Source organism: Saccostrea echinata, unplaced genomic scaffold (genome assembly GCF_033153115.1).
Source record: "Saccostrea echinata isolate AGI-Se365-2 ecotype Australia unplaced genomic scaffold, CSIRO_AGI_Sech_v1 ptg000054l, whole genome shotgun sequence".
NCBI classification, from domain to species: domain Eukaryota; kingdom Metazoa; phylum Mollusca; class Bivalvia; order Ostreida; family Ostreidae; genus Saccostrea; species Saccostrea echinata.
This window is the reverse complement of record NW_026889803.1, coordinates 12,693,621-12,719,407: the sequence shown is the minus strand read 5'-3', so window position 1 is coordinate 12,719,407 and position 25,787 is coordinate 12,693,621. Positions and strand designations below refer to the sequence as shown.

General features: G+C 33.4%; 2 protein-coding genes across 3 annotated transcripts; one reads left to right on the top strand and one right to left on the bottom strand.

Annotated features, from left to right (window-relative positions):
* Positions 1-1,726: 1,726 nt before the first annotated feature.
* Positions 1,727-9,991, bottom strand: LOC133205799 (cyclic nucleotide-binding domain-containing protein 1-like). The gene is made up of 14 exons (XM_061341678.1): positions 9,920-9,991; positions 9,478-9,562; positions 9,200-9,313; positions 8,249-8,292; positions 7,902-8,070; positions 7,328-7,476; positions 4,926-5,062; positions 4,743-4,801; positions 4,312-4,390; positions 3,999-4,131; positions 3,568-3,677; positions 3,225-3,375; positions 2,994-3,061; positions 1,727-1,970 (listed from the first exon to the last, which is right to left on the bottom strand). Exons 1-14 carry the CDS (start codon positions 9,984-9,986, stop codon positions 1,821-1,823), a joined length of 1,515 nt encoding a protein of 504 aa, XP_061197662.1. The 5' UTR covers positions 9,987-9,991; the 3' UTR covers positions 1,727-1,820.
* A 265-nt stretch (positions 9,992-10,256) lies between these two features.
* On the top strand, positions 10,257-23,830 carry LOC133205973 (AN1-type zinc finger protein 1-like). Of its 2 annotated transcripts, XM_061341879.1 has the most exons (8): positions 10,263-10,324; positions 17,882-17,924; positions 18,013-18,052; positions 18,342-18,469; positions 19,948-20,036; positions 20,209-20,411; positions 21,763-21,843; positions 23,657-23,830. In XM_061341879.1, exons 1-8 carry the CDS (start codon positions 10,267-10,269, stop codon positions 23,813-23,815), a joined length of 801 nt encoding a protein of 266 aa, XP_061197863.1. In that variant the 5' UTR covers positions 10,263-10,266; the 3' UTR covers positions 23,816-23,830. The 2 variants fall into 2 exon arrangements, with proteins under 2 accessions (XP_061197862.1, XP_061197863.1); XM_061341878.1 differs by lacking the exons at positions 17,882-17,924; positions 18,013-18,052; positions 18,342-18,469; ... (2 more) ...; positions 21,763-21,843; positions 23,657-23,830 and adding an exon at positions 11,688-12,815 and having other exon boundaries at positions 10,257-10,324.
* Positions 23,831-25,787: the final 1,957 nt, after the last annotated feature.

Sequence of the window (25,787 nt, the reverse complement as noted above, 5' to 3'; positions counted from 1 at the left end):
ACACTGAAAAAACGTCGCCAACTTTTAATCCGAATTTCCTCCGTTTTCTAAAAATGATGATATTGTGTAATTATATAGATTTATTAAGTTATTTCCATCTACTCAATTGATCTACAAGTGAATGGTAAGGACTTTATGCATTATTTCAGATAGAAAAATATATTTTCAATGCATTAATACATATTAAAAGAGGACTTTTAGAAATGTGTACTTAGTATAATTTTTTGCAGGAGATTTATAATCTCCAGAAACAGATACTATAATGACCTAAATTGAAATCTCATACACACATGTACATGTACTACCCTAAGTTGTATAAATACTTTATACTCATTGAAGTCCATTCTAATTGTCGTTTGGTTGCCCAAATTAGAGTTCATGCTGAAATGTTAAATGAATTACCCCTGAATACATGATTTAAGCAACATTTTAATTTTTTTTCCAATTTCATCAAATAGCCGATATTTTTTTCCCAATTTCCCAAAAATGGTGTTTCCCAAAATAGGCTGATAAATCCATGGATAATAGTTAAGCCAATTTAGTGTTGAGAGATACATCTTAGTTGAAGTAACGCTGACCTGAGTGATTATTTCACTGGATAAGTTCAAATGTGTATAAAACATTTTGTTAATTTATAGAAGTAATTTTAATATACAAATCTTTGCAAATTTGATACTCAATTGAGATTAGAGCCCTCTGAATTACTAAGTAAATAATGAGCATTGCCTACTGTGCAGGTACATAACAAAATTTAAAGAAGGGCTTGATCGAGAAATTATTTGAACATTAAATTTAATAGCTGCATGATCAAATTATTACAGTATAACCTTTATTTCAACGTCAATTACTTTCAATATTGTTAAACAATTAAATTGTATTTTTCTTCAATCTAAATTTAACTTAAATTTGGATCCTTATTTTTAGTTTGTGGGGATACCGAGGTTTATAACACATCACATATCACTGAAGAGCACAAAAAGAAGTTGAACATCATGAACCAAGCACTGATTGACAAACAAAAATCAGAACTAAATGAAAATGACATTCAGTCTAAAGTTAGAAATGAATTAAAATTAAATAAAAAGAGTTATGTGATCAAGACAATAAAACTTAAAAGTACTATTGACGTGTATTATTTTCATTAAAATAAACATTGCTGGTATTTAAAAATGAAATTGTTGAATTCTAAATTATTTTTATTTTTATTTTTCGACCACCCAATGCATTTTTTTGAGACAGAAAATCGTAAACCAAAAAAAATAAAAACTTTGGCCTTATTGTACAGTACTTGTTTATCCATCTACAGTACACATTATAACTTAAACTTAGCCATAGTTAAATTTTGCTTATTTTATATGAAACTTGAGTGAACTGCCTCAAGAACACTAATTACACTACATGTATTACATGATGTAAGTGATGCATTAATCTCAGTATTAAAATTGCTTCACTTTTTTATGATTTCACAATTCTTTAAATCTTTGAAAATTATATAACCAAGTATTATTGATTTAAATGTGACCTGTACTTAAATTTTACTGTTTTCATTTTTTGTTGATAGTTTATAAGATATGATGTACATCTAGTTTTTTAGATAAATGATAAAACCTCTTTAAAAAAAAACAAAAAAAAAAACAACATATAATGTGTTTGAAGATGAAAGTTTAAACTTTGTCATTTAATGCAAAAAAATTGTATGAAACAATAGATTGAAATATACAAAATACAAAGAACACAATATGTAGGTTAGACATGATTTCATTTTTTTTCCACATAATCAATTTCACAGTCTTCTATAGTCAATACTTTGGCACACATTGTTACATTTTTTCTTTGCCAGCAGACATGGACCACTTTCCATACCCTGGTCTTATTCCTTTGGAGTTTATGACATCCATCACCGCACCTCTTTTAAACTGAGACCATTCACTCTTCAGCTTCTGGTTCATGTATTCCTCCTGAATGTCACTCTGAAAGAAGAAGACATTTATATACTGAGGCAGCAATTCTAAGATTTCAGTAAGGAACATTAAAGCAATATGAGCTGCAGCTGTGATGTCGGAAATTTTTGTTGCAGTATTGTAATTAAGTATTTCAATAATAGAAAAAGAAAGTTTGTAAAGTTCTGTTGTTTATATTTGGGGTGGAAGAACTAATTTTGAGCTCTGATTGAAGCAAAAGTACATTATTGTCGCCCTGTACAATATTGATTTCTTATATACATGTAATACTATACATTCCATTGTACAGAAATCTTTCTTCTGAAACAATTTAATACTTTATTTTAGTCTAATTCATCATAAAGGTTTAAGTTTCATACATATTTATCATAACAGCACATTTTAACAGCAAAATTCTCAAGAATGCAGCTCATATTGCTTTAAAATATGTTGGTGTGATGATCATGTATTTTGACCTATTTACTAAATCTAACAGTGACTCTGTCAAGGTTTAGAACACAAAACTTGTCGGATAAAAATCAATGTTATTTTTACTTTGACTGTGTAATTCAATAAATTTGATTGGTTTGCTTGCTACATGTATCACTTGCAAAATTATATTTTACGATATTGACTTGAGTTACTAAAAATAACTTAAGAAAAATCCAAAGATGTGTTTATAATGGTGAAAAGTCTTTCAAACTTACAAATTCCTACATAATGAATCTGTTTCTTTCTTTTCCAAAGAAAATAACATAACAAATGTAGCCCTTTGATTTGGTCAATCCATAGGTATATCGATTCACAGAAAAGCATATTGACTTCGCACTTCGTGCTCAGTAGATATGCTTTTCTGTGAAGATACCTATGGATCGACCTCATAAAAGGGTTATATTTGTATAATATACACATGTACTGGTATATTTATTGTTTGAGAATGAGTTTCTTACGGAGGCCTTTTGTGTAACAATTACAATAGAAAAACCATTTTCATGCCGTCCATAACAGATGCAAATTTTCAGGAAAATCTACTTGAGAATTTTTGATTCATACCTTCTTAAGGTTACCAAAGGTTGGCTCTGCAGACTGTTGAAATAATTTTTTGGTATCATCATCCAATTCTGTAAAGAACAAATTACCATCAAAAGCTAATCATTATAAATCCAGAATAAGTCTACTGTAAAAGGAGACAACCCAGGAAACACTGATGCAAGGAAGTACAAAGTGTGATGTGTACAACAAAATAAAAATAAAGATAAAAAGGAAGTATTTCACAGCTGATACCTTTAATTCGCTCTTTTCGGATAATGCCTAATTCTACATTTTTATCTGTGAGGATTGTACAGTCTATTGATTCGTCTAGGAGTACACTCAGCTCAGCAAATGACTGCGACTCCTTCAGTATTCCTACAACAACCTGCTTTGTTTTCTTCTCCTTTTAATAAGAAAATATTTCTTTTACAGAAAATAAACTGAGTAGGAAAGATAAAAAAAAAAATCAAATTCATACATATTTTCTGATCTTAGGATGTTTGATATTAACAAATAAACCGAGTATTAAAGATTTAAAAAGGTCAAATTCATACATATTTTTTGATCTTAGGATGTTTGATATGAACAAATTTACCCGTTTTCCATTTGGGTGGGTGTGCATGACTTCCACTTGCTTTAGGACATGACACACTCCTTTTTTGATGAAGCCTATGTATGGAGCTTTATATTTCTCACTGACCAGCACTGTAAGAAAGATAGGAAATAAGGAATAAAACTTGCTAAATGTAATCAACATGAATTTCTTTTAATAAAAAAAAATTGTCTTTATGAAGACTATGGATATTCTATTGATTAATCTAATATGTTTATATAGTCTTCTTATTAGAAAAATACTAAAAAAAAATTTAACAATGAATGCAACACTCCTCCCCCCCCCCCCCCCCCCCCAATACTTTTTTTTAAGGAATAAAACATGCTACATGTACAACATTCATAAATAAAAACTTTATTTTCAAAAAACATGATATATAAACCTCCTATTTTGTAGAATGATAATGTACTCACATGAATTTGGAGGAGCACTCATCCATTCTATAAGCTCAGCTACTTTCAGTACTGGCTGTTTTGGCCACATTTGGTACTGACCACAGGACAAAAGTAAGTTCACCTTTTCTGTGTGTTCTCGTTGTTTGATTTGCTGAAATATGATTAAAATATTACTTGGAAAAGATATGTTACCTATAGTTTTCATATTGACTTTTAGGCAATTTTTTCAATGGATTATGCAAGATTGTTTCAGATTTGTGTGACGGTGTTTTTGTGTGTGTATGTTTTGGGGGGGGTGGGTTGTGGGGGGTTGTAGGACATGTAATCATACCTCTATCACCCTCATATAGTCTGTAGACGATATTTTCAGGAATTCACAATTTGGTTGTACAGTAACTACACTAAATATTCTGAAATCAAAACAGAGACAACTATAAATTCCTTATAATTAAGGCACATAAATACTTTGTGGCCTCAACGTTGGCTTGCATGCTTCTAATTTAAGTTTGAAATACTTGTAACATATACACTCGTATGTATATACAATGATGAGTAATATATTTGAAAAGAGGGGAAAACACAATAGGCTTTTAGTTAGAAGTTTTATTTTTTTCTTTCAAATTCAACAGATTATTTATTCATTACTAACATCTTTGATATTTTATTGATATCATAAATATTATTTGACTACTACATGTAAATAATCTATTATAACAGCACATTGGTTAGTCATTTATCGGGCACTTAAAAAAAAAACCTTACTTTGAACCTTGTTCTCTTTTGACTTTTACTAAGGTACCAAAACAGTCACCAGCAACTAACTGAAATTTAAAAAAAAAATATAAATAGACTTTTCTATCCCATCTGACATCAAATTCATAAAAAAAAAAATTGTTTGTTACTCTCTAACTTACTTCATTTTAAGTAAAATATATATGCATGTACCTCCTTTTGGGTCTCCTCTGGTACTAAAGGGGTGGAGCTACGTGAATCAGGAACTTCATTATTCTCATTTAAGTATGGGTTCGTAATTGGTTTTACTGCTCCTCTTAACACCATATGCAACCCAGCCTTTCCAAACACTAAAATTTTTGCAACAAATATATAACGTAAAAGAATTAATAACAAATTATTCAAAAAGATGCTTGTTCACAAAAGCATTTATATTCACTAAGTAACTAAAGTAGGACAAATATACAAACATAGGTAATCAAAGATTACGAAGCTCACCTCGACAAATGTTATCTACATGTAAGGCAAATTTCACATCATATTTTTTTCTAGTTAGGGTACATCCCAAGATCAATATCCATGCAAGTTTGGTTGAAGTAGGACTTACAGTTACTTGGAAATAGATCTGCTCAAAAAACTTATAACCTGTTTACTAATCAAGAAAATTTTGGTAAGTTCCAACATCCAAAGCAAGTCTGGAAGTTTCATCCTTAGATGCACCATCTATGCAAGTTTAATTATAACAGGCCACAGTATTATATAGTTACTCCAAAAAAATTACCCTGGTCACTCATCTGGAAAATGTAAGTCAGATTCAGAATCCAAAGCAAGTTTGGAAGTGTCCATCCCTAGATACACCATCCATGCTAATTTGGTTAAAATATGGCTAAAATTCACTAATGTGGAAAATCTAGGTCAGATCAAGCATCCGAAGCAGGTTGGTAAGTGTACATCCCTAGATGCATCATTCATGAAAATTTGGTCCAGGTATAGGGCTTATAGTTACTTGGGAATGGGACTGCTCCAAAATCTAAACCTGGTCTCACATGTGGAAAATCTAGGTCAGATCCAGATGCATCATCCATGCAAGTTTGGTCCAGGTAGGGCTTATAGTTAATTGGGAATGGACCTGCTTCAAAAACATTAATCTAGTCACTCATCTGGAAAATCTAGGTCAGATCCAGCATCCCAAGCAAGTGTGGTAGTGTCTATCCCTAGATGCATCATCCTAGCAAGTTTGGTCCAGGTAGGGCTTATAGTTACTTGGGAATGGACCTGCTCCAAAAACTTTAACCTGGTCACTCATCTGGAAAATCTAGGTCAGATCCAGCATCCGAAGCAAGCGTGGTAATATCCATCCCTAAATGCATCATTCATGCAAGTTTGGTCCAAGTAGGGATTATAGTTATTTGGGTATGGACCTGCTCCAAAAACTTTAACCTGATCACTCATCTGGAAAATCTAGGTCAGACCCAGCATCCGAAGCAAGTGTTGTAGTGTCCATCCCTAGATGCATCATCCATGCAAGTTTGGTCATGGTAGGGCTTATAGTTATTTGGAAATGGACCTGCTTCAAAAACATTAATCTAGTCACTCATCTGGAAAATCTAGGTCAGATCCAGCATCCCACGCAAGTGTGGTAGTGTCCATCCCTAGATGCATCATCCTAGCAAGTTTGGTCCAGGTAGGACTTATAGTTACTTGGGAATGGACCTGCTCCAAAAACTTTAACTTGGTCACTCATCTGGAAAATCTAGGTCAGATCCAGCATCCGAAGCAAGCATGGTAATATCCTTCCCTAAATGCATCATTCATGCAAGTTTGGTCCAAGTAGGGCTTATAGTTATTTGGGTATGGACCTGCTTCAAAAACTTTAACCTGATCACTCATCTGGAAAATCTAAGTCAGATCCAGCATCCGAAGCAAGCATGGTAATGTCTGTCCATCCCTAGATGCATCATCCATGCAAGTTTGGTCCAGGTAGGGCTTATGGTTACTTGGGAATGGACCTGCTCCAAAAACATTAATCTAGTCACTCATCTGGAAAATCTAGGTCAGATCCAGCATCCCAAGCAAGTGTGGTAGTGTCCATCCCTAGATGCATCAGCCATGCAAGTTTGGTCCAGGTAGGGCTTATAGTTACTTGGGAATGGGACTTGCTCCTAAAACTTTAACCGGGACGCCGACGCTAATGCCGACGGTATAGCATAAGCTCATCTCAACTTTGTCGAGGTGAGCTAAAAACCATTTATATTCACTAAGTATAACTGAAGTTGGACAAATTAATATATTACAAAATTAAAGCATTTATATTCACTAACTAACTGATGTAGGACAAATATAATACTTGCCATTATCATCATTATAAACATGATTGCACAAAATTTATTCACACAACAACAGTACATCTTGTTTTAATTATTATTTATTAAAAGCACTTTACCGGTGATTACAGAATTCTAAATTTAGAATTTCTTGGTGATCAGTTTTAGCATACTTGTGAATCAAAATACATGCTTTTATATATGTAAAATTAATAAAATACTGCAATATTTTATAAATCTTCACTTGCTTAAAATACTGCTCGGATGTATTGAACATTATGTGTACCATACCTGTGAAACCTGGTTCTTTCCATTGCTCAAGAACCCCAACAACACAAAGCTCTCTTAGGACTTTGGAAGGAATCTTGTCTTTAAAGAAATTAAATGTTTGTAGAATGGAAAATATTTTCTCTATTTCTGGCAGTGATCTCTCAAATGGTCTGGAAAAAAAATATGTGAATATACAGCTTGCTGTACATAACTGATTAAGAATTCTGTTAGTATCTTTTGTTCTAAAAATGCAACACACTTATTCAAAATGCATGACACTTGAGAGAAATTACAATGCATCTTATGTATAATTAAAGTATCTATTCCATACCATGAATCTTTTAAATCATAAGGAGAAATTTTCATGTATTGTAAAAAAAAAAATTAGCATTTGCAAGGGACATAAATGTGTAGCTAAAAGTATCCCTATGACAAAGAATATACATGTACATAAGTATCAATATTCGTTGACCATGTAAGTTGTGTAAGGGGTACATGCACATGTGTCCATAAAAACTTCCATAAAAAAATGACTAAATTATATCTAAATATTGTATTTGAGGCCAGTTTGATGTTTATTATACAAGTAACATACAATTTTCTGAACAGCTTCCTGAGTGTCCTTAGGTTGTCAAGTCTAACATGTTCTGGGTCCTCGCTCTTCCTCTGTTTGTGATAAAGCGGCATATAGTCTCGGATATCATGGGTCATCCCATCAACTGGATATTCCTTTCCTTTAGGTTTCACAACCTCCGAGGATTTCCCTGCAGTAAGACATGATGAACTTTTATTGTATAGGCATTGTGATGTAACATCTTTTAAATGATTCTTATTTTTTCAATATTTGTGAAAGATCTTTACATAAAATCATTAGATTATATTCTGAAATTAACAAAATAATGTCACAGGATGGTTAGTACAATGCAGATACCTATATCATACCTGTAGCTCTGTTGGTAAAACTGGCAGCTGAAGACTTATGTTCACTGCAAATGGTAAAGAAAAAAATTATCATTATCATTTTGATTTTTACTTTTTCTCAGAAGCATGATTATATTACCGGTATATACCAGGTAATGTGACAATAGAAAATTATATATAAATCTCTTATTTTACCACCTTCTATTTCTACATTAAATAAGCCATATAAAATTAAGTTTGATTATTTTTTCAAAACTCAGATCTGCATGATTTTTTACATGTATTTAACTGGCTGCATGAGTACATGTATGCAAAACTGTTAGAGCAATTATACATAAACATGCAATATTATTAAATGATCGGAATTTTGAAGTTCTCTGATTGATCCAGACTCTCTTCCCTGTATTTTAAAGCATGTATGATCGTTGTAACATAAATAATGCAGACATCAGTGTCGAAAAGTCTAAACACTTTTAATAGTAAATGTTGTGAATACTTATTATTTTATAATATTATTTTCCACCTTGTTAAAGAGTTGCTAAACTGTTGAAATATAATTATGTGGTGCTTCACACCATATTATATTACGAGTGTTTATATTTGATGGAGAGAATAACTATAGTGTGAAAATGATATAAAATTCCTGATCATATAATAAAATGACTACTGACCTTTGAATTTGATGTACTTGTGACTATATGGACCTGGTGAGGTTTTGGTTAACCTCGGCCTTCAGCCTCAGTCAACCAATACCTGACCAAGTCCATGCAGTCACAAGTAGGCCTCATTAAAAGTCATTAATTGTGTAGCATATTGTACAAACTTGAGTAAATTTGTATACATGTAATTATGTTTATTTTATTATTTTTTTCCATTTTTTAATTATCCCCCCCCCCCAATTTTATAGGATTAGAATCCCAAAGTTAAATTTGTGTGGCCTTATCAATTTTTGGCAGTAAAACTTTAAATCACCTTCTTTTCTCTGAGTGGTTAGGGTAACCAGATTTTTTAGGTGGCTTTGCAAATATTTGATGATAATTCCTCATGAATTCTTCATGGGCTTCTTCGGTTGACTCAGCTTGCTCCCTAGATTAAGAAGTTGCAAAGAATATAATGACAGGAGGTTCAGAACATTTAAGATTTTCTTAAATTGCTTTTTCCATCCAGTGTAATTTTTATGGATTGTCCTCTATAAATGAGGCTGTAAATTGAGAATGTAACATTACATGGTGTATTTCTTCTATAATTACCTTCCTTTTAGGCCTTCAATGCTACAAAGCATTCGAAGTTTTTCATAGTCAATGGTAGGTTGTGGTGTGTCATCAATTTTTGGAACTAAAATGGAGGGGGAAAAAATCAAACTTAACAGAAATGAAAGATGGTAGTCAACAGATTTACATTTGATACGATTAAGAAACAATCAAACAAACAATATTACATTCACTTTATAAACATTGGTAAATAACGTGATTAAAATTTCATTTCAGGTTAAAAATGTCAAAAATAAGGTTTGTAATGAAACTTCAATTTAGAAATTTAATTACATTAAACAGTTTAAATAAACATTAAAAGTACTGAAGTTTAAGGAATAATTTTAGAACGTAAACTCAGGGACCTATATACTAACGGGAATGAAATAATTTTGCGTAAATATTTTATGATCTTGAACCATTGAGTTATTTTGTTATTTACGTTTAAGTCTCTGTCGTTTATTGATTCCCCATTCTTGAAGAGTTTGATCTCTTTTGACGAGAGCCATCGTTATTTCAACTCCTTTCTTTCGACTCGCACCTGCTCTGCGTTACTTTTCCGCCATATTGTTGACATTCAGTATTGTCCCAGCAACAGCGTTAGTTGCGTATAACAAGTTAATCAGAAAAAACTTAAATATTCTATTTCAAATTTCACCTTTAAACTCCCGATATAATTGAATTTTCGATACCGAATTTTCTATGAACAAAACTTGAGCATTATATTTTGAGCTTAATTATAAATTCGAAAATATCGAAAGTGAAAACCTAGACAGGGAAACATCCGGAATGGCTGAATTCCCAAATCTTGGCAAACATTGTAGCTTAGAAGGTTGTAAGCAAATAGGTAAGTAAAATTCATGATTGCTAGGTAGTACCTGGATACAAAGGCTTTCATTTGAACTCATAAAATAGTAAATGGATTTTTATGGTTTAAAGATTATTTCAGTATTCCTTTGTGGCATGGAGGAAATTCGAGATTTTCACAGATCATCTGTCAGATGACAAAGACCTCAATCTTAGAAAGAGACATAAATAAAATGAAAAAACATTTTTTGTGTGGCTATCGTCTTTGCTTTATACTTGATTTATCCATTCAGCTAAATTGCCACTGAAAAATGGAATCCGGGATGTTTCGCGCCCATTCCGTTTCGCACTGAGATGGTTCGCACCCCGATGATTCGCGCCAATTTAGGTGCGAAACATCTCACGATTTATTTAAAATATTCCATGACATTTTTATCCATTTTAAAAAATTGTTTATCAATTATAAGATATACATATATAGATGTTGTGTGTTGAAATGCATAATAATACATGTATGCACTGCCAAAGATTACGGATCGTGTTCATCAAATATTCCATGAGGATTTAATTGTAATTAGTTGTAGATCGAAAGGTGAGAATTTATTAATTGACGTGTTGGTAGTCAAACCAGCAGTAATTACTTAATTAGATGGCGGTATTATAATTAGCATGGTGTTAAAATAATACATAATTATATGCTATGTATACTTCAAACACAGACATAAATAATTATGTCTCTGCTACAAATATAATCTTGAATTAAAAAAAATGTTTCAAAAAATATCAAAATTTACATCAAAATTTACACCATATAACATGTTTAAAATCTAAAATTTTGTTAAACGAACTTCAGTAGGCGAGCACATATTTGTACAACAATGTGGGGCGAACCATCTCAGCGCGAAACGGAATTGGTACGAAACATCGCAGCGCGAACCATGCTTAGGTGCGAAACATCCCGTTACCGAAAAATGGAGTTATGATAATTATATATCTGAACAAAGAATCAAGCTCTGCTGTAAACAAACTGACTTCATTTAGCTGTTTAGGTATATTAAAAAAAATAATAATAAACAACAGACAAACATGTGACGTCTGAGAAAGGGAACAAAAAAACACACAAGAAAAAATAATTATTTAGGAACTTGGGAGATAGGACGTCATTGGTTTTGAGACTGTATTTGTAATTATAGAACGTTCTGTCGTTAAAATGATATTTGTCCTACAGAGTACAGACCCGGTTTAATGATCTGTGGTGAGGGCCTGAGACACAGATAGATTATTCTAAGTATATTTGAAAGTGCATGAGGATATTTTTTTTTTTTTGAGAGAGAGAGAGAATACTCAAAGGACTTGTCAAAGTTCAAGTAAATCTCTAGACGTGAATTTATTTACATTTACAGAAGTTCGAAGATCTACATACCAAAGAAAGAATTAAAAACTCTAGCACTATGAGGAGAAGTTACAGTAATCTTCATGACATTGTTGACAATTTACGTTTTGGATCTGAAAAATATTTCCAAACATTTATTGAAAAGAAAGGAGATCTAAATCTCAGTGATGGATATGGAAGAACCCTCTTGATGTGGAGTGTTTTGGATGGAAAAACCCAACGGGTTCAAGCCTTGATTGATGCAGGGTGTAGGTTGAATCTAGGGGATAGAAATAAAGATACAGCATTAATGCATGCTGTCCAGACTTCTAATATAGAGATTACTCAAGTACTGGTTTTGCATGGTGCCATAATAAATACTATAAATGAGGAAAACTCCACACCACTTAGTGAAGCAGTACAACAGAATAACTTACAAATGGTTAAACTTCTATTATTGTATGGAGCAGACAGCAATTACATTTGTGGTCATAGGCATTTACAAAATATTAGAACTGCATTGACCACTGCCATAGAGAATGACCAAGAGGAAATAATTTGTGCCATTCTCTCTGCCAGACAGACAAATGTTAGTCTACATTTGAGTGTTTGTATTCAAAGTCACAATTTGGGAACATTTCAATTTTTGCTTGCACATGGAGCAGATGTCTTTTATAGTGGTGTCGAGGGATCTATTGGTGAAACAATTCTTAATGAATATCTCAATGGACATCTCCAAGCAGAGAAATTTTTGATCAGTTTATTCAAAGAAAATGGATTTTGTACATCCATTTCAAAGAAGAATGACATTATGAAGTGTCTCATTCATCTACAAAAACAATGCACATATTCAAAAACAAAAGAGAAGCTAATGCCAATTATTCTTAAATATTTGTTGCCTCTAGGGATAATCCCAGATGCAACAATAAAATCAAAAATAAGCATGTATGCTCCAGACACCAGAGGACCTTTACCTATTCCTTGTCTTCAGAAACTGTGTAGAACAGCCATCCGAGAGGCAATGTGTTTTGGAATTTCATTAAAGACTGATAAACTGCCTCTTCCAGTGAGACTGAAAAACTTCATTTTATTTGATGAAATAGGTTTTAAAAGATGACTTGTATACATGTGGTTGATAAAGAAAATCAAATATTTGGAATGATTGTAAAATACTATTATAAATTCATTGTATTTAAAATAAGCTACATGCAGTTTTCTTGATATACCTGGTATATTAATATCAAATTTGTGATCTGGTCAGAGCTAATGTACATGTCATGATGTGTGTATATTAAAAAAGATGACTAATATTGTAGCATTATTTATGCATGGAATAAAAGTCTACTTGATCAAGAAAGAAAAATATAAAAGACTTTTTTTGTTGAATGTACACAGAAGTGATAACCATATATTGAAGTTTTAAGTTGGTTGTAATTTATCTATTGAAGGAATATTACAAAACAAAACCTTTCATTATATTTGGAACATATTGTTTATGACAATGCAAATGGCATTTCAGGTTCAGGCACATTGTATCTGGTCTGGAGGGGGTGGGGCAAGGAGGACTACCCCCCAACCCCACTTTTTTTTCCTTAACAACCTTTTACCTTTGTTTACTGAAATTGAAAATGTTCATCCCCCCCCCCCCCCCCCCAGGATTTTTTTATAAGCCCGTGTTTGACAGGACATATTTTGGTATGGTGGCAATCGCGTCCCTCTGTCTGTCTGTCAGTCAGCCTTTTCATGTCCGACTCGTAATTTTAATATTATGAGGACTAGAATCATCAAACTGTCAGTTGATGCATCTTGGGTAGAAGGTGTGTTGGCTTTAAAAGATAGGTCACTAAAACCTGATGTTATGGCCAAATAAGGGGGAAAAAAACCCTGTTGTATACCCATTCACAAAAATAGGTGATATTACCTATTCGAATAGGTGATATCACCTCTACAAATATGAGATATCACCTATTTGAATAAGTGATATCACTCATTCAAATTGAATAGGTGGTATCACTTATTAGAATAGGTGATATCCCTTATTTCAATAGGTGATATCACCTATTGGAAATGAATAGGTGATATCACCTATTCGAATACCTTTCTCTCTTTATTATGTAAAGTGGGGCATTTTCCGTGTGGAACAGTTATTATGTGTTTTTCATGATTTTTCCTATAGTATACATTATAGATAAGTGTAATGAATATAATTTGTGAGCAAAACAAACTACAAATTCTACTTCGGTGCTTAAAACTAAATGCGAAGCTGTAATGCATTGTCTCCAAGAGTGGTAAGTTATAAAACGAAGTGAAAGTAAATGAGAATTAAAGGCTATAGTCTTGGGAGCAGTTGTTATTTCATAAATTATTTGAATAGGTAATATCACCTATTTGAATAAGTGATATCACCTATTCAAAATGATTAAGTGATATCACCTATTCGAAAAGGTGATATCACCTATTTAATTTGAATACTGTGGAATCATTTTAATTCGTGGGGGTCAATGTTCGTGGGCAAGCAAAATTTTACTTGTTCGTGAGGACTTAAATTTCGTGGGTTAATCGTTTATACGGTAGATTTAATGAATTAATATGTTTACAAATAAACGTTCGTGGGGATGTAAATCCACGAACATTGGTCCCCAACGACAATGATGATTCCACAGTAGGTGATATCACCTATTTGAATAAGTAATATCACCTATTCAAAAGGAATAAGTGATACATGTATCACCTATTTGAATGGGTGATATCACTTATTTGAATAAGTGATATCACTTTTTGGCAGTAAATACCAGAAAGGTGCCTCATAGTTATCCATGTCTCTTCGGTATAATTTAGTAGAGGAATTAAAGGTCTGACCTCAGTCCTCTTGACTGTATCTGATACATGTAGCATATTTTGTCATATTAAAATATTTTTTGATTCTCAGTCTTTTGTTTTCAAAATAAATTTTTAGGTCACCTGAGTCACTCAGGTGACCTATTGCTATCTGTTTTCGTCCGTCGTCAGTCGTCCGTCGGTCGTAAACTTTTGAACATTTTCAGCTTTTTCTCTTGAACCACTGAACCAATTTCAACCAATTTTGGCATATAGCATCAATGGGTGAAGGGGTACAAAAATTGTGAATTTCATGGTCCCTGCCCCCCTGGGGCCTGAGGGATGGGGCTAAAACCATCAAAATTAGTGCTATCTTTAAAAATCTTCTTCTTTACTCCTGGACATCAAGCAGTCAAACTGTTGGCATGATTGTAATAAGCATTGAGCCCTCTACCAAAATTGTGAAATTCATGGCCCCAGGGTCAGGGGTTCTGGTGCTAGGGCGGGGCTAGATAGATCATATAGTGAAAGTGCATTATTTCTTTGAAAATCTTCTTCTCTACTCCTGGGTATTATTGAAACAAATTAAATACATAGTTATGATAAGCAAGGGTGACTCTACCAAAATTGTGAAATTCATAGCCCCAGGGTCAGGGGTTCTGGGCTAGGGTGGGGCTATATAGATCATATAGTGAAGGTGAATTATTTCTTTGAAAATCTTCTTCTCTGCCCCTGGGTATTATTTAAACAAATTAAATACATAGTTATGATAAGCAAGGATGCCTCTTCCAAAATTGTGAAATTCATGGCCCAGGGTCAGGGGTTCTGGTGTTAGGGTGGGGCTATATAGATCCTATAGTGAAGGTGAATTATTTCTTTGAAAATCTTCTTCTCTGCCCCTGGGTATTATTTAAACAAATTAAATACATAGTTATGATAAGCAAGAGTGACTCTACCAAAATTGTGAAATTCATAGCCCCAGGGTCAGGGGTTCTGGTGCTAGGGCGGGGCTATATAGATCATATATGAAAGTGCATTATTTCTTTGGAAATATTCTTTTCTGCTCCTGGGTATTATTTAAACAAATTAAATACATAGTTATGATAAGCAAGAGTGACTCTACCAGAATTGTGAAATTCTTGCCCCAGGGTCAGGGGTTCTGGTGCTAGGGTAGAGCTATATAGATCATATAGTGAAAGTGCATTATTTCTTTGAAAATCTTCTTCTCTACTCCTGGGTATTATTTAAACAAATGAAATACATAGTTATGATAAGCAAGGATGCCTCTTCCAAAATTGTGAAATTCATGGCCCAGTAATCAGGGGTTCTGGTGTTAGGATGGGGCTATATAGATCCTATAGTGAAGGTGAATTATTTCTTTGAAAATCTTCTTCTCTGCCCCTGGGTATTATTTAAACAAATTAAATACATAGTTATGATAAGCAAGAGTGACTCTACCAAAATTGTGAAATTCATAGCCCCAGGGTCAAGGGTTCTGGTGAAAAAAAAGGGGGGGGGCTCTGTTGATTATATAGTGAAAAAGCAAAATTTCTTTGAAGATATTCTTTTCTGTTCCTGGTTAAAAAGCATAGAAGGTGTATAGTTATGATGAGCAAGAGTGCTTCTTCCAGAGTAGGGAATTGCATGACCCCTGGGTCAGATGTGCTGGTGTAAGGGTGGGGCTCTTGATAATATAGTGAAAATGCATTAATTCTATTAAATAGTCCTGTCTACTCTTAGTGTTAAGCAGATAAACAAAGTGATTACTTATGATGAGCAAACTTCTGGTCCCAGGGTGAGAGGATCTGGTGTTTCTTGCTGGGGAGGGGGGGGGGGGGCTCTATTGATAATATAGTGAATCTGTAATAAAAATGCATTATTTCTTTTAAAATCTTCAATGCACCTGGGCATATCAGAGGCAAAAAGAGTAAAAGTTTTAATAAGGAAAAGTATTTTCACCAGATTTTTGAACACCTGGACCATTTGGTCAAGTGTTCTGGTCCTGGCCGGGGCTCTATTAATTTGTATTCTACTGAGAGGAGTTATTCCCCTTTGCCATTTACTTTTGATAATTAATCACTGTAAGTAATGTACTTGAAAGGTTAATGGAATAAGAGAATTATGCAAGAATGTTTATTGTATAATACATAAGGACTTTCATAGTTTTAATGATCAGATATACTTGTAAGTAATAGATAAATAAAAATGAGACAAAAATAACTTGTCTTTTTAAATGTTCATCAAAGACCAAGAGAAGCCAATGTAAGAAATTTTAACGAGGAATTAAAATAGTACAGAAGCACTGATAGTTTGCTATTTAATATACTGTATGGTGATATTGATAAATGGGGAACAGATTAGAATCTAATTTATGAATTGTTAATGAATACTAGACTATTTTGTTGATCCTGATCACCCTATTTTTCTTGCTTTTGGGCAACAAAGCTTCACCTTTCAGTTCATTTTATACTCTATGGATCCTCTAAATTGTTGTATTATACTCAGGTGACCGTTAAGGCCCTTGGGCCTCTTGTTATATGAAGTTATAAAAAATTAATTTGATATTATATATATATATATATATATTTTATATCTCAAACAACCAAATTGCTGAGTGTCATGTTTGGATCATTAAGATGACAGATGTAAAAGTTTTGTCAGTGTTATAATCATAAACATAATGATTAGTATTCTGATGTTTTATTAGGCAGTGTCTTTGTTCATCTTTCATAAGCAATACAGTGAACAAAGCTGCAGATTGGGCATTTGTGTCATGACCAGTTGAAAAATGAACTACTATTTTTAATAGCTACAGTGTAGGAGATCTTCTCCTAACATTAGAAATGGAGAAAAAAGAAATCTAGCTAAATGTACCAATGTTGACATGATTTTCTTCCATGCACACTTTTCTATTTATGATAAGTAAACAATATCTGACAGGCATCATATCATTCACCCAGGTGGTGCACTTTATTTTGTTTATTACAATGTAAATGCCGGTGGCATCTTAAGTTCAGGCAAGTTGTATCTTGAGAGGGTGGGACAGAGAGGCCTGCCCCCACCCCCACTTTTTTCCAAACAACTTTTTACTGCAGTTGAAAATGTTCATCACCCTTCTACCCCATAGATATATTTTTTCAGATAAGGTGTCAAATTTTTTTTTCTGCCCCCCCCCCCTTTTTCAAAATCTATACTACCTGCCGGAGGTTGGACTTAAATATGTTTGCAATCTGAGAATGATCATTGTTTCCAATTAGTGATTTTTCTTAATTTAATAAAATTATTAGCATTAAAATAGAATTTTTATCAAATTTTATCAATCTGCATTCGATCTGACCTACAAAAACATTGTTTCTATAGTGTTGACTTAAGTTATTAATCATTTATTGAAATTCTCATTTGTTGTAGATTTTTTGCCTTTTACATGTGAAAGTTGTCAGCAAGTATTCTGGTAAGCAATGAGTATATTTTTACTTGTCCTTATTTGTTAGTGCATACTGATGTCAAGGAATTTACAATGTATTTATTTTTGTTTTTAGTTTAGATCACAAATTTCCAGACAACCATTCCTGTTCAAAGGTAGAATACAGTCATCTCTTATTACAGTAAAACACAGTTCAGAAAATACGCTTATGAATTATAATGAATTCATGTTTAAAGCAAAGTGATTTTCATTCCCTATAGTTTTACAATCTATGATGAACTTAATGAACATTACAAATTACAATTATTACATTTATAAAAAAAAATCAAATCATTTGTCCCTTGCACTTTGCTATAAGATGTTGTGCTGTAACTTCATGTAATATATACATGCATGTACTGATTTGTGTGTTGCACACTTTGTACATATCTGATATATTTATAGTTTGGTGCAGAAACTCCTCATGCTGAGTACACAGGTACTAAGGCCTACTCCTGCAGTTTTACAGAATGTGATTCTAGAGAGCTGATGCCTGTAGTCTGTGAAAAATGTGCCAAAAATTTCTGCTTGAGGTATAATGTTAGATTCAGTTAATGTGAATCGCAATATAATGTTTGTGGGAACTTTATTTATGTGTATTAATCTGGCAAGATTGTCTGGACACCAGAAGAAAAACTATATTTAATAACTGTCTAATTTTTTAGTTTCATGATGTGATCAAGCAATCGCATGATAATTTGCATTCATGCCAAAGGTGTTTATGCATAAAATTGTCATGCAAGCCAATTGCTTGATCATTATCATGAAACCAAAAAACCTGACAATTATTTCTTATATTTACATGCTCTTGATTCCATAAATTCACATGCTAGAAGCCCCCACCTACTTCTGTCTCTCTGTGTACCGCTCCGCATATGGGTTTTTTTAACCACGCCATTAGATGAACCAGTAGCTTTATGTAGAAATCAATTTTTTTACTATTTGTAGTTTTATCTCAGACAAAGAAATTTAAGAGTGTAAATATATGTGTGTCAATGTAACACAGATGCCCCCACAGACATTCGAGTTTTAAATACATGTCTGTTTGAAAATCCAAGAATAGGTGGAAATGAAACTAAAAATAGATATTATGGTGCCTTTGTTTAGTTGAATCAGTTGTTGATACCACAACATACTTAAGCTGCATGAAAATAGTGATCACCTACAAGCACAGCAAAAAAGTCCAGGAAACAGAATAATTAGATTTTTTTTAAGTCTGAGAGGAAGAACTTTCTTGAAAATGGACAGATTGACTTAGAACTAAACTTGGTTTGTAAGTCATCAATAAAAAGAGACAGAAAATGCCAAAAATAAGCTCATTATCTCAAGTATGCAAAATAAGAGCCTTAAAAAAGTTAATTCATTAGAAATTTTTCACAGTCAAAGGGCAATAACTTGTGAAATTTTGGAGAACAATTATACAGGCTTCATGCCTGCTGTTTAATCCATTTCATGTAGCAATGAGTGAAATATTTTTAAAACAAACTTTAGCTTGAATATATGAGACATACCAAAAATAAGCTAATTATCTACATGGAAAGAACCAAAGGTCCTGAAAAGTTGTATTTTAAATAGTAGAATAGTCAAAGAGCAGTAACTCATGAAAACCGATCAATCGAGGTGAAACTAGCTTGATCTGCAAGTCCTCAATATGCAAAGACTTGTCAAAAATCCACTCATTATCTGCAAGCAAAAAAGTCCAGAACACTAATTATGATGGAAAACATTGATAAGCAGAGCAATTTTTGAAGCCAGTTTCAAAATATGTACATGTAATATAATTAGATGATCAAATTTCCTTTAGTTGAATAAGATTTACAGAACACATAGGTAGCATACATGTACCGATACATTGTACATGATCACAAACTCATAAGGTCATATGAGAATAAAGTACAGCACAGTATATACATAAAAATATTATTTAGAAAACCATGTAAGCTCAACGAAAACTGTTGCTTTCTCATAAACTTTAAACAAAATTATTCTGCTACTTGTTTTGTTTTATCAGACACAGACATCAAAATGATCACCAGTGTGAAAAGTTGGAAGAAAAGAAAACTCAAAATAAAACGGCAGAACATGTACAACAGATACTTGGTAAGTTCAAAATAATTGCTAAAACACAACAATCATTGATAAAATATCATAACGGTAATTAACCTTTATCAAGTAGCAGGCTACCATAAAATGATCAGAAAATACAGAAAATTTAAAGTATGATGTGAAATGTCAGTTGAAAAGAATCAAACTATGAATAGTTTTATTTAAGCTAATAAGAAAGTACATGAAATCCCAAAGAAACCCAGAGGGAAGAAATCCAGTAAGACTGCAGCAAAAGTAGCGTTGATGAAGATGAAGCTCCATGCTGCTGGAGATACGAAGATTCCCGAGTTTGACAGGGTGTACTTCTCTGTGGTATTACCTGGTGGTTCTGTGTCCAAAGGGCCAAACAAACCTCTGTTCTTCTCTAAGGTGGGTTAATCTCGGCGAGTACTTGTTAGTTTATTCGATCTGTGATCAACATGTTTGTAGAGTGCTCTCACATCTTACAAGTGAGACTTAGGTTCAGTCTTAGGATTGAGGAAAGTTTGAGGTTGAATTTAGAATGCTCCACTTGGACATTTAGACCTGCCAACCATTACAAGTTAAGCGTAATTTTTACAATTTGTCATTTTAAATTATGCTTTCAATACTTAAGTTACGACTTTGAAGAATATCAGAAATTTTTACCTCTTCAGTCAAAAGTTAAGTATATTCTTAATTTGAGTAATCTATTGTAGATCACCAAATATTCGCGATACCTTATTTTCACAAGATAGGTATTTGGTATTTATAAGTGAGACAAAATTTTCATGAATGCTGGTTAATGCTGTATATATCCTATGCCAATAAAAATATATGCAAGAATGAAATTTTTGCGAGCAGATTGTCTCACGTAATTATGCAAAAATAAAGTTATCACGAATAAAAAGTGATTTACTTTTGTTTTCCCTCAAAATGCTCCGAGAAACTTTTCTGTTAAAACAAATATCTTTATATGTCACAGAATCATTTTCAATATTTCATCACTGCAAGTCTGACCGGTGGACAGGGGATGCTTACTCCTCTGAGGCACCTGATCCCCCCTCTGGTGTTTCCAGGCGTCTGTGTTTTTGCCCTGTTCACGATTTGAATTCTTTGCTGTTTTTTTGAGATTGATCACTGTTTCTCATCTTCACCTTTTACATTGGTTATAAGTACAACAGATGAAAATATGAGACGAATGCATGTTTGAATAAAAAAAATCAACTTGAAGTCTTCTCGGTGATTTGGAAGTGTATCCCCTGATCCTTGCTTATTATGCCTTCTTTCAAATAGAGTTGGCAGGTCTGACCATTTGAGTTTTCAGAATCTGCATAGATATTTCATTATATCCCCCCCCATCTCCCCTTGACACCTTATTATTTCAGTACTTAAAATTTTTTTTAGCAAATTTAAAGTTTGTTTGCAATGTATATATATACATGTAGCTAATAACTTTTTTTAACATATAAATTATTCACCGTTTCTTGAATTGGAAATTTAAGGACAGCATGAAGAAGGAAAAATTATAAAGCTTTTTTATTTTTTCACCATATAGGGTACATTTAGAAATAAATTGTAAAAGAAAAAAAGGAATTTTTTTTGCTTTTATTCAGTGTTGTATATATGCACATGCATCCATAAATTTCCTTTGTTTTCTTAGTCAATATTAATATTAGTGTTTAACATGCTATATATAAATAAATTAAATCAAATTATAACCATGAAACATTTATGACATTAAGTTGATCTTTATATTCAGACCTGGTCTGTTGGACGCGTGATAGATGTGGCTGCAGACAGAACAAGTATTACTAACACCAACAACACAGGTAGTCCTCAGGTATGGTATCAATATAAGTATCCAACTACAGTCAAACCTCATTATCTTGAACTCAATGGGACTGATGAAAAACTTCAAGATATCTGAGTATTCCAGATATCAAGGGTAAAATACGTCCTAAAAAAAATAAGTGGTTGGAACTTCCAATCACTTTGACATATCCGTGATATTTGAAATATTGATGTTCAAGATATTGAAGTTTAACGTACATTTTTAGCTCACCTCGACAAAGTCGAGATGAGCTTATGCTATACCCCTGGCGTCGGCGTTAGCGTCCCGGTTAAAGTTTTAGGAGCAAGTCCATTCTCAAGTAACTATAAGCCCTACCTTGACCAAACTTGCATGGATGATGCATCTAGGGATGGACACTACCACACTTGCTTCGGATGCTGGGTCTGACCTACATTTTCCAGATGAGTGACCAGGTTAAAGTTTTTGGAGCAGGTACCTAACTATAAGCCCTACCTTGACCAAACTTGCATGGATGATACATCTAGGGAAGGACACTACCACACTTGCTTCAGATGCTGGATCTGACCTAGATTTTCCAGATGAGTGACCACGTTAAAGTTTTTGAAGCAGGTCCATTGTTAAGGAACTATAAGCCCCACCTTGACCAAACTTGCATGGATGATGCATCTAGGGATGGACACTACCACACTTGCTTCAGATTCTGGATCTGACCTAGATTTTCCAGATGAGTGACCATGTTAAAGGTTTTGGAGCAGGTACCTAACCATAAGCCCTACCTTGACCAAACTTGCATGGATGATACATCTAGGGATGGACACTACCACACTTGCTTCAGATTCTGGATTTGACCTAGATTTTCCAGATGAGTGACCACGTTGAAGTGTTTGGCACAGGTCCATTCCCAAGTAATTATAAGCCTTACCATGACCAAACTTGCATGTATGATGCATATAGGGATTGACACTACCACACTTGCTTCAGATGCTCGATATGACATACATTTTCCAGATGAGTGACAAGTTTAAAGTTTTTGGAGCAGGTACTTAACGTTAAGCCCTACCAGGACCAAACTTGCATGGATGATGCATTTAGGGATGGACACTACCATACTTGTTTCGGATGCTGGGTCTGATCTAGATTTTCATGATGAGTGACCAGGTTGAAGTTTTTGGAGCAGGTCCATTGCCAAGGAACTATAAGCACTACCTGGACCAAATTTGCATGGATGATACATCTAGGGATAGACACTACCACACTTGCTTCAGATGCTGGATCTGACCTAGATTTTCCAGGTGAATGACTAGGTGAAAATTTTTGAAGCAGGTTCATTGCCAAGTAACTATGAGCCCTACCTGGACCAAACTTGTATGGATGATGCATGTAGGGATTTTCACTAACTAACCTGCTTCGGATTCTGGATCTGACCTAGATTTTCCACATGAGTGAATTTTAGCCATATTTTAACCAAATTAGCATGAATGATGATGATGTATCTAGGGATGGACACTTCCAGACTTGCTTCGGATTCTGAATCTGATATTGATGAATATTGATCTTGGGATGTACACTAACTAGGAAAAAAATATGATGTGAGATTTGCCTTACTTATAGATAACATTCGTCGAGGTGAGCTTCGTAATCTTTGAATACCTATGTTTGTGCATTCTCAAATGTACAGTCAGGTAGATTCAGCTCAATTGGACGATGTATTTGAACAGCCTTTTTATATAAATTAGTTTACCAATTCAAGAAATTAACTAAGGGTGTTTTCAACTGAAATGAAGCAGGATTTTGTATTTCTAGTTAGATACAAATTATTGGAATTCATTTTATTTTTCAGAAACTACGACTGTTTTCTTTTGATGATGGATCCCTGTTACCTATTGATCAAAATATTGACACTCTTTTAACAAACGAGACAATCTTTAATGGTGGCACTGTGATCTTAGAACGAGTAACTGATGATGTCACAAGTGTTAATGTAGAATTATACAAATAAAATGTTTTGTAAATTCTGTATGAGTGTATAAAATGTATTATAGTTTACCAGCATTTTCAAATGGCTATTATCACAGTCTTTTCCCTAAGTAAAACAAAAGCAAGGTAACAAGACAATGAGGCAGACTTGCAGGTCAATGTCAAGGTAGTTATATACAGTATTATACTTTTGTAAGGGGGCCGACAGGGATTTCCATTGTGCAATACTTTACACAGTAAATTGAAGTAAAATATATTTAGGCTTTAACAGTGTAAGCAATTATTTTAAATAATATATCAAGTTTAACAAAATGGAGAAACCAGAATTTGAAAAAAAATATTCTCATTTTTAAACCATCCAATAGGCAGATGGATGTTGTTACTGTTATGAGAAAATGAACTCCATTAAAACAGGAATGTTTTGTTAATTATGAAAATTTGTGACACCTCCTCTTGAAGGCAATAAAATCTATTGTTATACCTTTAAAAATTGGTTCCTATGTAAAACTATACTAAACAAGCAATTTCAAAGAATTGTGGTCCCCTGCTTTTGGTGTCTTAGAGGATGGGATGCCATTATTTCTGGCATATTGTCAAATATGAAAGCCCTATCATACGTCATTCAAAAGAAATCACCAAAGTTAAAAGTTTTGAAAATTAGGTCAAACATGAAGGTCCAGGTCAAGGGGTCAAAAATCATAGCATGCTCAGAAACACCTTCTCACTGGTAATGCACATGTCGTATATGAAAGCCCTATCTATTCTCAATCAAAAGTTATAAGTAAAGATATAAATTTCAAAAAGTAGGTCAAACTTCGGGGTCAAGGTCACGGGGTCAAAAACCATAGTATGTTTGGAAAGGTCTTGTCACAAATAATGGTCAAATATGAAAGCCCTATCTCTTCTCACTCAAAAGGTACAAGTAAATTTTTGAAAAGTACCGGTAGGTAAAACTTCAAGGTCAAGGTCACAGAATAAAAAATCCTAGTATATATGGAAAGGTCTTGTCACAAGTAATATAAATATATAATATGAAAGCCTCATCTCTTCTCATTCAAAAGTTATTACCAATTTAATGTAAAGTTAAAATTTTTGAAAAATAGGTCAAATGTCAAGGTCACGGGGTCAAAATTCATAGTATATTTAGAAAAGTCTTGTCACAGGTAGTATACATGTGAAATATGAAAGCCCAATCTCTTCTCATTCAAAAGTTATGACCAAGGTTAAAGTTTTGGTGACAGACAGACTCAGTCTGACAGAAGGACAGACTGACAGATGGACAGAGTAACAAATGAGATTTAATGTCACCTCGCTTTTGCGAAAGTGGGGTAAACAAAAAAGTCTATTATTATATTTTATATTTCCAATATTTCACTGAGCAGTCATAAAAAAAATTGAGGTTTAACTGGGGAGTGAGATATTGAACCTGTCAATGAGATATTGGACTGCTTACGTCACACTGTGGGCGGAATCTGCTAAATCTTATTTGCATTTATTGGTGTTCGACAGTGAAAGAATTAACATTGAAATTTACATCATAAAAGCCAGCACATAATAAATGTTTGTCAAAAAATAAAAGGTAAAACGAAACATTTATTGACTTGGGTTCTTGGGCAAAATGAGTTTTTCGACCCCTCTAACCAAACTGTTTGCCTTCGTTTGGTTATTGGGTCCGACAAAACGCATGTTGCCCTCGAACCCAGTCAATAAATGTATATTGTTATACATGTATTGTTTTTCTATATAAATCTATACTAAAATAAAAATTAACATTTCCAATGTTTTACTGAGTGGACCAAAAAAAAGATACTGTAATCGAAACATTTGACCACTGGTGATAGTTGGAAATGTCGATGAGATGCTGGACCTCCGTTGTCACACTGTAGGCTGGATCAACTTTCTCTTATTTGCACTCGTTGTTGTACGACAGTTACAGAACTGACCCAGTCGAATTTGCAGTACCATTTGATTACCCAGTCTCATAATTTTAAAAA